Genomic DNA, 16,095 nt, shown 5'->3' on the forward strand with positions numbered 1-16,095 from the left:
TGGATGAATGGATGGATAGACAAACAGAGACAGTGGATAGACAAACAGAGACATGGATGGATGGATGGATAGATAGACAAACAGAAAGACGGATGGATGGATGGATAGACAAACAGAGACACGCATGGATGGATAGACAAACAGAGACGGATGGATGGATGAATGGATGGATAGACAAACAGAGACACGGATGGGTGGATGGATGGATGGATGGATGGATGGATGGATGGATGGATGGATGGATAGACAAACAGAGACATGCATGGATGGATGGATAGACAAACAGAGACATGCATGGATGGATGGATAGACAAACAGAGACATGCATGGATGGATGGATAGACAAACAGAAAGACGGACGGATGGATGATGGATGGATAGACAAACAGAGATATGCATGGATGGATGGATAGACAAACAGAAAGATGGACGGATGTATGGATAGACAAACAGAGACATGCATGGATGGATGGATAGACAAACAGAGACATGCATGGATGGATGGATAGACAAACAGAGACACGCATGGATGGATAGACAAACAGAAAGACGGACGGATGGATGATGGATGGATGGATAGACAAACAGAGACACGCATGGATGGATGATGGATGGATGGATGGATGGATAGACAAACAAAGACATGCATGGATGGATGGATAGACAAACAGAGACATGCATGGATGGATGGATAGACAAACAGAGACACGCATGGATGGATAGACAAACAGAAAGACGGACGGATGGATGATGGATGGATGGATAGACAAACAGAGACACGCATGGATGGATGATGGATGGATGGATGGATGGATAGACAAACAAAGACATGCATGGATGGATGGATAGACAAACAGAGACACGCATGGATGGATAGACAAACAGAAAGACGGACGGATGGATGATGGATGGATGTATGGATGGATAGACAAACAGAGACATGCATGGATGGATGGATAGACAAACAGAGACACGCATGGATGGATGATGGATGATGGATGGATGGATGGATGGATAGACAAACAAAGACACGCATGGATGGATGGATAGACAAACAGAGACACGCATGGATGGATGGATAGACAAACAGAGACACGCATGGATGGATAGACAAACAGAGACATACCTGGATGGATGGATAGACAAACGGAGAGATGGATGGATCTGTGTTTTTCTCAGCACAGTGAAGTCTTGTATGTCAGAAGATCAGAGAGATCTAGATTCCTCTGATTTGAGATCTTTGATGTGTGACACATGTTTGGTGTTGCATTGTGATGCATTGTGGGCGATTGTGTGGTTCTGCTCAGGTTAGCAGACGCTGTGTCACAGTCCCAGATGGGACGTCCATGCTGAAGCCGTTTGGTTTCACTGAAGACAGATGCGTCAGAAGTGATTGTCACTGCACTGTCTGATGGATGAGCTGCGCTGTCAGACACACAGATAGATCTGTTAGCATTGAGCTAAAGCCTCGTTCAGACTGTCAGCCCAAATCCGATTTTTGTGCAAATTGATCATATTTAGATAGTCTGAACGGCAATGAACTACATGAAATCCGATTTGTGCAAATCCGTTTCGAGCTACATTCGTATGTGGAATTTTGGAATCCTATTCAAATCGCATCTCTGGAAATCCGTTTCAGTCTGACCGGTCAGATCGGATTTAGCGCAGCTTTTTCACGTCCTCACGCCACGTAAAACGTAAACACGTCAGACGTTTTTGCAGAAAACATACTGAACATCTTTGCAGAATCAAGCTTGTGTCATTGCGAAGTGCAAATCAAGCGGAAAAACACATTATACTGCTAATACACGTACCTCTTTGAGTTTTGAAAGTAGTGGAGACGGCAGCACTGAATAAAGCAGCACATTCCAGCTTCCTGCGTTTCTGGCGCTGCCTCACAAGACGAATTATAATAATACAGCGCAACTCCGACGGCAACATGTTGTCATGTCGTAAGACAACATCTGTATTGAAAACTGCATTGCTGTTACTGTTGTTTTTAGCGTAGGCATAACGGCATTACCATAGAAACCAATGCACATTCAGTAAAACGAAAGAGCACTTATGGACACACAAATCAGATATGAACAGTTGCGATACACTGTGTGGACAGTCAGTTATTAAAATCAGATTCCATCCGGATATGCACAAAATCGGATTTGGGCTGACAGTCTGAACGAGGCTTAAGAGACGCTGTGGAATATTAGATCTGCTCTGTAAAACATTCATATACACCAGGGTTCCTCAAACTCACTAACCTGTGATTCTCTAGGGATCCTGAAGAGCTTGATGAGCTTGCTTAGGTGTTTGATTAGGGTTCGAGCTAAATACACATTACGATAATGAGAATATGAGAGTTAATGTTCTCGCATTGGACTAAAACTTACTGAATTGGCTCATAGGGTATAACAACTTTCCAAAAAATTGTAATTTTTGTACTTTTGGGGGGTATTTTTCCCAACTTGTTACACTTGTGCTGTTCCCAGTCGAAAATGACCATGCAAAAAATAATTGCTTAAATTTCTAGTTACTATATGATACTATATTATTACCCAATCTTGGATTCAATCTTTTTTTTCAATTTGTTTTATTCCAGTTAGCAAAGGTTTTGTATTTCTTTTTGTAACTGATTGATCATAAGCCTCAATGATCTTAGCTCATGCACCTCGGTTTTTGAGTAAACGTCAAATATTAATGCAAAAAAGATCTGGATAATTTTGGCTTTTTTCACTCAGAAACTCAGGTGCATGAGCTTAGATCAATCAGTTCCAAAAAGAAATACAAAACCTGTGCCAATGGAAAGAAAACAATCTCACAAAAATATGCGAGATGAGAGAATAAGAGATTTACAAGCAATTTTGAAAATGCCAGTCATTTTTGACTAGGAACAGCAAATTTGGTAAAGGATTTCCAGCATAGCACAATGGTTATAAATAAGGGTTACAAAGTATTATTTGTTGTTGTTTTTTAAATCAAATGTAGCCCAGACATGTCCTTGAGTTGTGAATGGTGAGTGTTGTTTGTTGTGGGCATGCACAGACTCAAATGGCTATAAAAAGAGGGTATTCAGGCTCCTTTCTGTCCTGTTTGTTTCTCGAGCAGCAAACAAACAAGCATATGAGCTCCAATGAAAAGGCTGGAGTTAAAAATGACCAAAACACCACAGTCAGAAAACTGCTTTACTTTCAGCTCTGTGAGGTCAGTGAGAATGACACTTTAATTTTGGTCTGAAGACACTAAAACCCCTTAAAAAATCATGTTCTAGATTAGTTTAGGACATGTCCCTTACTGTATTTATGCTTCACTCCATGTTTCTGTCACTCTCTTGTGTAAATGACATAAAGCAGTGCTCTTGGGTCCAGATGGATGTTGTGCTTCTTGAAGACATCTCTCTAATGGCTCAGGCATCTTCTCTAAATGGATGCTGTGGCTCCGGCCGTGTGGATGTGTAGAGATCCTTTAATCTTGCTCAGATCGCAGAGAGCTGTTAGTCACGTGACCACTAGACAACCCTGTCAGACCCGACATGAATGCTCTGGCCAGAACACAGTCTGTCCGTTATGAGGACAGAGAGATTCCTCTGTAATTAATGATCCGTGAGGGATCCAGTCAGATTATGTGGCTGGAATTTTCAAAGCCTTTACTATTCTTATAATATTATTAGTATAATTATTATTTAGTAGTACTGTATAAAAATTTTGCATTATAAAACTAATAGTTCCAGTGCTACATTCTGATTGGATGAAATGTAAAATGCAAAATAATACACACCTATGATACACATTGAATATTAATGCATTAAGTTGCCAACCATAAACAAAGTACAGTTATGCTGTGGTCACGTTATATCGTAATTATGAGATTCTTCGTAGTGCAGTTTTTTAAATTAATTTTTGTATTGGTTCATGTTATTTTAATTTTAGAATTATTATAATATGATTATATTTAATGTTAATGTTTAAATATAAATATTTGATTTATTATTAATCAATTTATATTGTATTAGTTTATTTACAATTAATAAATATTATATTTAATTTATTTATAATATATAATATTTAAGTTTATATATAAGTATAAGTTATATTAGGTTTATATATATTACAAATATTACTTAATTTATTATTCAATTAAATTTTATTGTACATTTTATTTTATTATTTTATGTACAATCAGTATTATTTCAGTATCATTATTTAATGTATTATTAATAAATAAGTTGAATAATTTTGTTAATATATAATATTTAATTTATTTATTTATTTATTTATATATATATATATATATATATATATATATATATATATATATATATATAAATAAATAAATAATATTATATTAGTGCTGTCAAACGATCGTGATTAATCGCATCCAAAATAAAAGTTTTTGTTTGCATAATATGTGTGTGTTCTGTGTATATTTATTATGTATATATAAATACACACACACACATACAGTATATATTTTGAAAATATTTACATGTATTTACATGTCTATATTCATATTCATATAATTTATATTATAAATAAATATATTTAATATATAAACATAGCATATTATTTTGAAATGTATACATGCATGTGTGTGTATTTATATATACATAATTAATATACACAGTACACATACATATATTATGTAAACAAAAACTTTTATTTTGGATGCGATTTAATCATTTGACAGCACTAATATATATATATATATAAAATGTATTAATAGTATTAATTAGTAATTAATTTAATATTCATAATAAACTATTTAATTTGTTATTTTATTGGTTTATTTGTTTCATTATTTCAGTTTATTTATTTGTATGTAGTAAATATTTTAGTATTGATTGATTACTTATTTATATTATTATTTTATACTAGTTTTCCTATAGCAATAAATAATTCATTTTCCTCTATACGCTTTTATGAAAACTTTTCAAAATAAAGCACCCTGGATGCATCATAAACTCAAAATGGTTACTGTGCTTTTTTGTGAAATCACACCTGCAAAGCTCTTGCAGAACTTCCCCCAAAAATCTATAAACATGCATTATATGTGCCACTATTTAATATTCAGTTGTAATAGCATGCAACATTCAACAAAAACTCAGAATGTGTGTTTGCATTTCTCTTCATTCTCTCAGCTCTAACTGCGGCCGCAGGACGGGGGAAGATGGAGGTGTGCAGCTTCCTGCTGGAGCGGGGGGCGCAGGTTCAGCAGGTGAACAGGAGAGGAGCGTGTGCTCTGTTCTGCGCGGTCCGACAGGGACACTGGCAGGTGCGACGCTGCAAAACACCTCAACAACTCAAACATCTTCAGAAAAGATGTTTAATGCAGGAACGTCTCTCTTTCAGATCGCAGATCTGCTGCTGCAGCATGGGGCGGATGTGAATGTAAGCGACAAACAGGGCCGGACGCTGCTGATGGTGGCTGCGTGTGAGGGGCATCTCAGCACGGCCGACTTCCTGTTGTCTAAAGGTGAGTGACGTGCGCAAATGCACTTTATTTATCAGCACAATCTTTTGCAGTTGTTGGTATTTATAATGCAAGAGTGAAAAAAGTGGCAGGTTTCCAGCAAACATCCTCTGTTTTCCCAGGTGCCTCTTTAGCGTCGGTGGATAAGGAAGGGTTAACGCCGCTCAGCTGGGCGTGTTTAAAAGGACACAAGAACATTGTTCAGTTTTTGGTGGAGAAGGGTGCGGTTATCGACCACTCGGACAAGAATGGACGCACTCCGCTGGACCTGGCTGCTTTCTACGGAGACGCAGACATCGTGAGTAAATAACGTGTCGTAGAGCCCCACGGAGGTCAGACAGGGATCTTACTGATATGTGAAGTCACAGGACTGATGCACTGGATCATGAGAGAGATTGGGGGGGTTTTTGGCAAATTTTTGGCGTATTATATTCAGTAGCTTGATGCATTTGGATTGAGTTAACAAACTGGATGCAGAATTACTGTACATGAGTTTAAGGTAAGTTATGTGATGGACGTTTTGTGCTGCTGTTTGGCAAACTTGGCATCTATTTTGATGCATATTATTATCTTTTTTTTTTTTTTTTTACTGTGTAGAACGTGAAATTTGTCTAATCAATGAGGAATTGATTGTAGGAAACATAAATTGATACATAAATATTAGTCAAAATTATTTATTCACTACCATTCACAAGTTTGGGGTCAGAAAGTTTTTTAAAGAAGTCTGTTCTGCTCACCAAAGCTGCATTTATTTGATCAAAATACACTGAAAATTTTAAATATTAATACAATTTAAAATTGTTTTATTTGTGAATATATAGTAAACTATAATGTATTCTCGTGATCATGATCCTTCAGAAATCATTCTAATATGCTGATTTGCTGCTCATGAAACATTTCTGATTATTATCAATGTTGAAATAGTTGTGCTGCTTCATATTTTTGTGGAAACAGTGATATTTCTTCAGGATTTTATTAATAGAAAGTTCAAAAGAATAGCATTTACAGTATTTGAAATAGATCTCTTTTGTAACATTGTGTGTTTACTGTCACTTTTGACCAATTTAATTTCTGAATTAATTAATTATATTTTCATTTTATTATTTATATTTGATTCTATTATTATTATTATTATTATTATATAATTCTAATATTTTTCTGATTTTTTTTTTTTTTTCTTTACATAAAAAAAAAATTCTGACCCCAAACTTTTGAACAGTAGTGTATTTTGTCATAAAACTACTATTTCCTTTCGTTCTAATTTCAGCATCCTGGCCACGGATTCTCACGGATGATTTGAGGCGTGTGTGTTGTTGTGTGTTTGCAGGTTCATTATCTGGTTGAGAAGGGGGCTGTGATCGAGCATGTGGACTACAGTGGCATGAGGCCGCTGGATCGAGCCATCGGCTGCAGAAACACCTCAGTGGTGCTGACCTTACTGAAGAAAGGAGCCAAACTAGGTGAGACCTGGATCATATGGAGGAAAATGTTGCCTTTTGGCAATGTTATCAATATTTGTATATTTTCTGTGAAATGAAAAGTATAATGGATTTTTTTCGATCAGAGAAGATGTGGACTGAATAGTTATTGTAGCTTCAAAATGTTTTAATGCAAGAAGTAAAATACAGTGAAAAGAATGAAGAGTTTTGAATTAATTCATTGTCATCAATAACATGAGCGTGTGATATTCATTAGCCAATCACATCTTTTCCTCCTGAAGCTCTTACATCACAGACCCTGCTCTGTGTGTGTGTGTGTGTGTGTGTGTGTGTGTGTGTGTGTGTGTCCCTGGTGCTCAGCCTTTCTCAGAACCAGCTGTTTCCACTGACTTGAGCCGATTTAACTGCACAAAAACAATCATACTGCATCATGGTCTTTGTATGTGAATCTTACTTTCAGAACTTATAACATCCAAAGTCATTTTATGCCATAAAAACACTTTGATGAAAGATGAAAAGGTGATTTAAAAAGTCATAATTACACTTCAAATATAGCAATTAAAATGCATAATCTACTAATCATAATCATCAAAATTTAAATGAAAGTGGCTGAAGTAGTTTCCAGCATGGAAATAAAAATAAAATAAAATGTGTGCAACAGCTTTATTTACACGAGTTTTTTTTTTTTTTTTTCTGTCTGCTGAACCTCTTTGACATTAACATTTAATTTCAGCTAGTTGCAGCATTTCTCATTTTCAGTTAGTTTAACTTCTTGTGTTAAAATAAAATGATAAAAACTCATTTAAAAAAATTACAAAAGACAAAAAATAAATACTAATTCAAAATATTTTTTAAAAACTAAAACATTATCTTGATGCAAAAAATAACCCTGCTCTGATGACATACAGGTAAAAGAAATAATTTTAAATTTAAAGTTTAAATTTGATTTTATTTTAAAATTATTTTAATTTGACCAAACACAAACAGTGTGAGTGTGACAAAGCTAGATCAGTCTCATCAATATCAAGCAGGGTTCAGCAGACTAAGGTTCATGAGGGAACTGCAGGAGACTTGAGAGTTGATGAAAAGATGAAAATGCAGCCAGTTTTTGGGGTCCAGAACTTTCTTTTCTTCAGTGGAAACAAGCAAAAGCTGTGTGTTTGTGTAAAAGTGAAGCATATGTGGCGTCTGGAGGCTGCTGTGTGACTGCTGTGGACGAGTGATGCTGTATTTTCTCTTTGCATGTCTCTTTCTTCTCTGTTTTTCATTCTTCTCTCTTTTAACTGCTTTCACTAAAACCCTCGTCAGGCTACAGAACGTCACCTTATGATCGAACAGGTACACTCTTTAGGTAACTCTATTTCACGCCAATTCCATACTTCTGCTCAGCTGTGTTTTCAGGATCAGATTGATGTAACGCTCCACCTCTCTCTCTCTCAAGGTAACGCAGCCTGGGCGATGGCGACCTCCAAACCCGACATCCTCATCATCCTCCTCCAGAAGCTCATGGAGGAAGGCAACCTGCTGTATAAGGTCAGGACAGGTTAAAGTTTAGCCTAATTACACAAACATATTTGAAAGCCCTAGACTGATCAATTTTGATGTGTGATATTAATGACTGAATACCTATTAAAATAAAAATGGGATTAACAGTGGGGGGGAATGCAAGAGGGTGGATGGCATGGGAAAAAATGCTCATCATAATAATATTTTAGAATATTTAATAAAATATTTGATTTGTGTTGTTATTATTAAGTGTGTGTGTGTGTGTGTATATATATATATATATATATATATATATACACATACAGTGTAATCATATAATTAATATAATTATAATTTCTTAATTGAATTTAAATGTATTACTATACATATATGAATATAATTTATTCAATGCAAGATAATATATTATATATATACAGTGAGGAAAATAAGTATTTGAACACCCTGCTATTTTGCAAGTTCTCCCACTTAGAAATCATGGAGGGGTCTGAAATTGTCATCGAGGTGCATGTCCACTGTGAGAGACATAATCTAAAAAAAATCCAGAAATCACAATGTATGATTTTTAACTATTTATTTGTATGATACAGCTGCAAATAAGTATTTGAACACCTGAGAAAATCAATGTTAATATTTGGTACAGTAGCCTTTGTTTGCAATTACAGAGGTCAAACGCTTTCCTGTAGTTTTTCACCAGGTTTGCACACACTGCAGGAGGGATTTTGGCCCACCTCCACACAGATCTTCTCTAGATCAGTCAGGTTTCTGGCCTGTCGCTGAGAAACACGGAGTTTGAGCTCCTCCAAAGATTCTCTATTGGGTTTAGGTCTGAGACTGGCTAGGCCACGCCAGAACCTTGATATGCTTCTTACAGAGCCACTCCTTGGTTATCCTGGCTGTGTGCTTCGGTCATTGTCATGTTGGAAGACCCAGCCTCGACCCATCTTCAATGCTCTAACTGAGGGAAGGAGGTTGTTCCCCAAAATCTCGCAATACATGGCCCCGGTCATCTTCTCCTTAATACAGTGCAGTCGCCTGTCCCATGTGCAGAAAAACACCCCAAAGATGATGCTACCACCCCATGCTTCACAGTAGGGATGGTGTTCTTGGGATGGTACTCATCATTCTTCTTCCTCCAAACACGTTTAGTGGAATTATGACCAAAAGTTCTATTTTGGTCTCATCTGACCACATGACTTTCTCCCATGACTCCTCTGGATCATCCAAATGGTCATTGGCAAACTTAAGTCGGCCTGGACATGTGCTGGTTTAAGCAGGGGAACCTTCCGTGCCATGCATGATTTCAAACCATGACGCCTTAGTGTATTACCAACAGTAACCTTGGAAACGGTGGTCCCAGCTCTTTTCAGGTCATTGACCAGCTCCTCCTGTAGTTCTGGGCTGATTTCTCACCTTTCTTAGGATCATTGAGACCCCACGAGGTGAGATCTTGCATGGAGCCCCAGTCCGAGGGAGATTGACAGTCATGTTTAGCTTCTTCCATTTTCTAATGATTGCTCCAACAGTGGACCTTTTTCACCAAGCTGCTTGGCAATTTCCCGTAGCCCTTTCCAGCCTTGTGGAGGTGTACAATTTGTCTCTAGTGTCTTTGGACAGCTCTTTGGTCTTGGCCATGTTAGTAGTTGGATTCTTACTGATTGTATGGGGTGGACAGGTGTCTTTATGCAGCTAACGACCTCAAACAGGTGCATCTAATTTAGGATAATAAATGGAGTGGAGGTGGACATTTTAAAGGCAGACTAACAGGTCTTTGAGGGTCAGAATTCTAGCTGATAGACAGGTGTTCAAATACTTATTTGCAGCTGTATCATACAAATAAATAGTTAAAAATCATACATTGTGATTTCTGGATTTTTTTTTAGATTATGTCTCTCACAGTGGACATGCACCTACGATGACAATTTCAGACCCTCCATGATTTCTAAGTGGGAGAACTTGCAAAATAGCAGGGTGTTCAAATACTTATTTTCCTCACTGTATATATATATATATATATATACTGTGTGTGTGTATATATTATATATATAATTATAAATATAAAAACAAGAAAACAAGACATTTAAAAGGGTAGATAGAGAAATGTTGTTTATAATTGTATAATTATGAATTATACTTATACATATGTGTTAATAATTCATAATTATAAATAACATTCAACATGTCTCTCAATTATATATATAAACTATATATATATATATATATATATATATATAAGTTTAAAAAATATAATTTAATTTATTACTTTAAATATATAAATATAATTATAAATTATATTTATTCAATACTAGATAATATATAATAACTATATAATTATAAATATAATTTACACACACAAGACCCAGCCAAGAGGGTGGATGGAGCAAGAGATAAATATCTTGGGTGGATGGAATGAGAGAAAAGATTAGCATAATTTCATAGATATTTGAGAGCTCATTGTTGAGACTGACTAATAATAATCAAGTATTCCAGAGATGAGTTTTGATGTGTGATATTAATGGCTGAACGCTTATTAAAATAAAAATGAGAACGATTATCTCCACACGGCTTATCAAAGCGCTGAGCTTTAATCCAGGAGAAAAGGGATTGGAAATAATGACATATTGAGTGATTGTTATCAGAGCAGAAATGAGCAGCTGATGTGTGTGTGACATTTAACAGACTGACGGTCGTGTCAGGATGATCTGTGTGATTGATGAGCTGCGTTTCTCTCTCTCTCTCAGAGGGGGAAGATGAAGGAAGCGGCTCAGCGGTATCAGTACGCATTGAGGAAGTTTCCCAGAGAGGGATTCGGTGATGAACTCAAGGCCTTTAAGGAGCTGCGTGTGTCTTTGTACCTCAATCTCTCCCGCTGTCGCCGGAAAACCAACGTAAGACACCAGAGACACCTGCTCTCATTCACTTATGTCTCTTTTGTGCAGTCTGCTGCTAATTTTATTAGGTTTTTTTGTTGTTATTTTTAGTATTTCTATTTCATTTTATTTTAGTTTTAGATTTGTTGTTTTTTCAGTTTAATTTGTTTTTAATTTGTTTAATTTTCTCATGTAATGTATTTTATTTCACATTTATTTAAAATGATTACAATTGTTTCAATAGTTTGTCAACAACAACAGTGCAGGCTGAAAATGTATTAAAAAAAAAAAAAATCCAGAATTTTTTTTACAAATTAAAAATGTATTTATAAAATTGAATTGCATGTTTAATAATTTTAGGTTTAGTAAAAAATAATATCATTGCAGACTGGAAATGTATAAAAAGAGGAAAATACCAATATTTAATATACAATATAATTTCCTATGTAAATTTATTTATAAAATATGAAATATATATATTTTTTTAAATGGACTCTCCCATGTGCTTTTTGTGATAATGATGCTAACAGTTATTTGATCCCTAATTTAAATAATCAACAACTCAACTATAGAAATTCTTGAAAAATTACAAATTCTCTAATAATTACCAATTATTATTACGCTTCATGCCAAGAGTTTGTGCCGAGGTGTGCTGGTTCTGCTGGTCTGGATCAATCAGATTGTGGTTTTTCGCTGCTCAAGATGTCAGACACGGCAAGACGAGAAAGATGCAGATTACTCCGAGGGCCTGAATTGATTTGAAGGTCTATTCAGAAGTAATAGCCCAGCTCCAAAAGGTCTCCGACACAATACGGAGACAATATCCAGTCTGCACCTCTGATTGATGACACAATGAACAACAGCTGAAGAGTTCATTAATTAAGTCACCTATTATTTGGACCAATTTACAGCTATTCAGCCGTGCTGTGGTGGGAATCTAAATTCTGCAGCTCTGGCTGAGTGCATGATTGCTTCACTTAGTTTGGTTGTTCTGAGTTTTGGTACCCGATGTTCACCTCACTCTCTCTGACAGGACTTTGGCATGGCGGAGGAGTTTGCAACCAAGGCTTTGGAGCTCAAACCCAAATCGTACGAGGCGTACTACGCTAGAGCCAGAGCCAAACGCAGCAGCAGGTGAGGCCGTGATGCATCTTCAGATACTGCACTGGATTTCATCCGCTCTGAACCCAGTGAGCCGTCTACTTAGGCAGCATTTTAAGGCTTCACTAGTGTGCTTTAGATGAAAAGTCTGTTCTGGTCAAGTCAGAATTGCATTAAATGGCAAATTGAAATATATTGTTTTTCTTACAATGCTAAATGTTGATTCTAATTTAAAATTCTAATCTGTAAAAAAATTTTGCATGGTCTATTATTGTCATCCGGGTGGGAGTTTTAACTCCTATTCAGTTGATGCAGAGACGTATAGACCGGGAGAATCCCCCATCTCCCCACGCTCTGAATAAGCTAGTGATTAATGTTGATTATAATTACAGATTATTTTAATTGTTTTTTTTTTTTAAATGGTTGCTAATATAGAAATAACAATAATATAATTTACAAAATGTAACAATTGTCTTTAGTTTTTTTTATTTGTATGATTGGTTCAGTTTCCTGTCACTTGTTTGCGTTTCCAGCCTCAATTAATCTTCCAGTTTTCTCTCCATCTCTATCTGAACGCTCTGCTCACAGACAGTTCACCGCAGCGTTGGCCGACCTGCACGAGGCCACGAAGCTCTGCCCCAACAACCGTGAGATCTGCCGTCTGCTGGCCCGCGTGGAGGACGAGTGCAAACAGATGCAGCGCAGCCAGAGCAAACACCAGAGCCTGGGCAACCCTCCGGCCGACCCGGAGCATGCCGGTCCAGAGCACGTCGATGATGACGAGGAGGAAGAGGAGGACGACGACGACTCTGAGGCCTGGTCTCAAAACATCTACTCACTAAACCGGACTTCAAACGGCCGCTCGGTTTCGCCGCCTCACAGGCAAAGCCTCCGACATCAGCACCAGAAGAGCCTCGTCCTGCAGCCCAGCAAACAGGCGCAGATCGTCAAAACCAACCAGCATCTCGGCTCCTTACAGGCGGGATCCACACGGCCAATCAACACAAAGAGCCAGTCGCAATATGCTCCGTCCAGCCCGATTCCAAGCCGACATATATCCAGCATCCTAAAGGCCGGACCGGGCATTGATATCAGCCCATTACTGCCCACAAACGACAATGCAGACGTCCAAATGCACTCGTCTAAAACTATAGAAGGGACGGTTCTATCTGCGACTTCTGGAGCTCAAAGTCAAGAGCTGCGAAAGGACGCCAGCATGAGGGTTTCCAGCTCCACCAGCAGCCTGGCGTCCAGCAGCAGTTTATCAGACAGCGGGAAAGCGCAAGGCCCAGACGTGCGCACCAAAACCATATCGGACAAGCCTAAGATCAGCCAGGCCGGCTCTGTGGAGTACAAACCCCGTCCGTTCATGGGAGTCATGGACAAAACGGCTCGATTTCAACAGCAGCAGCAGCAGCAGCAGCCGCCGCCGCCGCCGGTGGCGTCTCGAGGTTGGCAGAGTCACTCCACTGAAGGACTCGTCGCTTCTGCGGCTCTGACGGGGGAGATCGCGTACGGCAAGCCGTCCGGAGCTTATTACGAGCCGCTCAAGGGTCCTGCCATGGGCGGCCTGCACAACGGGAGTCTGCATGCTAAAGAGTTCTGCCATAAAGAAAGCAAACCGGTTCTGGCCATGGCACATTCATTCACGGACAGCATGAGCAAACAGCCCGGCTTAACTCGAGAAAACCCCACCATTCATGTAGCGGCAATGAAACCAAAGAGGTCTTTTATTGAGTCGAATGTTTAGAATGTTCATATGCAACAACCCTAGAAAACACGCTTCAGATGAAGGGATTCGATCTATACACACACACACACACACACATACATATACAGACTACTGTCCATGCAAAACATTTTTTTAAGAAATTAATACTATTCAGAAAGGATGCATTAAACTGATCAAAAGTGACAGTAAAGACATTTATAACGTTACAAAGGATTTCTATTTCAAACAAACGCTTTCTATTCATCATAGGATCCTGAAAACAAAAAAAATATTTCAAGTGTTTTCAACACTGATAATCAGAAATGTTTCTTGAGCAGCAAATCAGCATATAAGAATGATTTCTGAAGGATCATGCGACACTGAAGACTGGAGAAATGATGCTGAAAATTTAGCTTTGCATCAAATTACATTTTACAATATATTCACGTAGAAAACATTTATTTTAATTTGTAATATTTCACAATTTTTTACCATATTTTTGATCAAATAAATGCAGCTTTGGAGACACTTTTAAAAAATCTTCCCCACACCAGACTTTTGATTGGTAGTTGTATGTATATCGTAAAGCATAGATATATAAAATATATACAATCAAAATGTTTGGACACATACTTATTCTCCATTTTCCATATTGTAGTATAATACAGTTTCAAACTTATCCATTTTAATTAAAACTTAAGTTTTATAAAGAAATTCATATATTTCAAGCCAAATTTCAAGGTTTTAAAGATGATGAAAAGTAATATAGTGCCATATATAGTTGTATATGTATAACGAGATTTAAAGTGTGTTCACAAACATGAAATTTATATTCTGAAGTTCAGACTTGTGTTCACTGGTTACATTATAACTGATTTATGGGTCTGTTTCTGCTCGTGTTTTCTTTAAGCCCTGTGAACATGGAACTCCAGCATCCAGAATGATTCATTTGATTTTTTTAAGCCCTTCAAAAGGGACCATAACGGATCATAAACGCCTGACGCGGGGCACACTGACTCAGACACGGCACTGAGGATCCGATTGAGAACTGAACCTGTGCACAAGGGGTTAATGTTGCCTGACATTATGACAGAGATCAGACCCTCGACTATGTACTGTAAATATTATTGTAATGTGTATTTTTCACCTTTTATGTGAAGATGGTGTATTTTGACCATTTATTTACAACAAAGTGTATTTTGCGTTTTTCATGCATTTTTGGTTGATGTGATGTTTGCGGTTATTAAACTTGTACCTGGTCTGTTTGTATGTTTGTACATTACATCTGAATTCGCCCTACGATGTTGAAAAGTCTATTCTTTCCTGCTTGTTATTCCTGTCTAGATTAATTTATTTACGGCGCCTCCTGCTTGGTATCTGTCAAAGCAATATATTTTATATAGTTATTTTTGCACAGCTACTTTTAAAAGAAATATGAAACAGAAATGTTTTATGAATATGAATCTACGGAGGCCATCTGGGTGTGAGCGCATGTTAAAGTTTATGTGAAGGAAGTGGAGAAAAATATTAAAAGTCGTAAGTTTGAGATGGGCAGATATTATATTTGAAATGTGTATATATATATTATTTTTTCTGCAATTGGTGCCTCATGAGTTGTGATCTGTTACTGCATTCTGTATTAAAAATGAATTCATTTCTGCCATGGTCCATTTATGGGAAATAAAAAAAAATCCCACTGGAAAATGTATTTCTTCATTATTATTAATCACTATGAAGTGTTGCATTGTAATTTGGACAAGCTAGTTAAGATTAAAAAAATTAAATGATCTTAATCTGGAAAACATCCTTTAATAAAAGATGATAAAACCAGAGTCCAAAAGATCTGGACACATTTTATTTCCCACACTCAATATTAAAGCCATCAAAAAATACATTTTATGTAGTTGTTTTTTAATTAATTTTTATTCATGTAAAATAATATATATATATATTTTTTTTTTTTTTGCACCAAGGGCCCATTTTCTGAGTATGTTAACCCTGAAATGAG

General features: G+C 37.0%; 1 protein-coding gene across 4 annotated transcripts in view; it reads left to right on the forward strand.

Annotated features, from left to right (window-relative positions):
* tanc1b (tetratricopeptide repeat, ankyrin repeat and coiled-coil containing 1b) overlaps nucleotides 1–15,806 on the forward strand; it is a 175,918-nt gene extending 160,112 nt beyond the window's left edge. The window contains exons 19-27 of one of the 4 annotated variants that reach the window (XM_058786399.1): nucleotides 5,132–5,265; nucleotides 5,343–5,466; nucleotides 5,586–5,761; nucleotides 6,791–6,923; nucleotides 8,211–8,240; nucleotides 8,344–8,435; nucleotides 11,147–11,293; nucleotides 12,309–12,409; nucleotides 12,965–15,806. In XM_058786399.1, coding sequence (XP_058642382.1) covers nucleotides 5,132–5,265; nucleotides 5,343–5,466; nucleotides 5,586–5,761; nucleotides 6,791–6,923; nucleotides 8,211–8,240; nucleotides 8,344–8,435; nucleotides 11,147–11,293; nucleotides 12,309–12,409; nucleotides 12,965–14,126 — 2,099 coding nt within the window. In that variant the 3' untranslated portion in view covers nucleotides 14,127–15,806. Of the gene's footprint in view, nucleotides 1–5,131; nucleotides 5,266–5,342; nucleotides 5,467–5,585; nucleotides 5,762–6,790; nucleotides 6,924–8,210; nucleotides 8,254–8,343; nucleotides 8,436–11,146; nucleotides 11,294–12,308; nucleotides 12,414–12,964 lie in introns of those variants that run through there. The other 3 variants (XM_058786400.1, XR_009272760.1, XM_058786401.1) reach the window with 3 other exon arrangements.
* The last annotated feature ends 289 nt before the right edge of the window (nucleotides 15,807–16,095 follow it).

The sequence above is a fragment of the Onychostoma macrolepis genome, chromosome 09, assembly GCF_012432095.1.
Source record: "Onychostoma macrolepis isolate SWU-2019 chromosome 09, ASM1243209v1, whole genome shotgun sequence".
Lineage (NCBI taxonomy): Eukaryota > Metazoa > Chordata > Actinopteri > Cypriniformes > Cyprinidae > Onychostoma > Onychostoma macrolepis.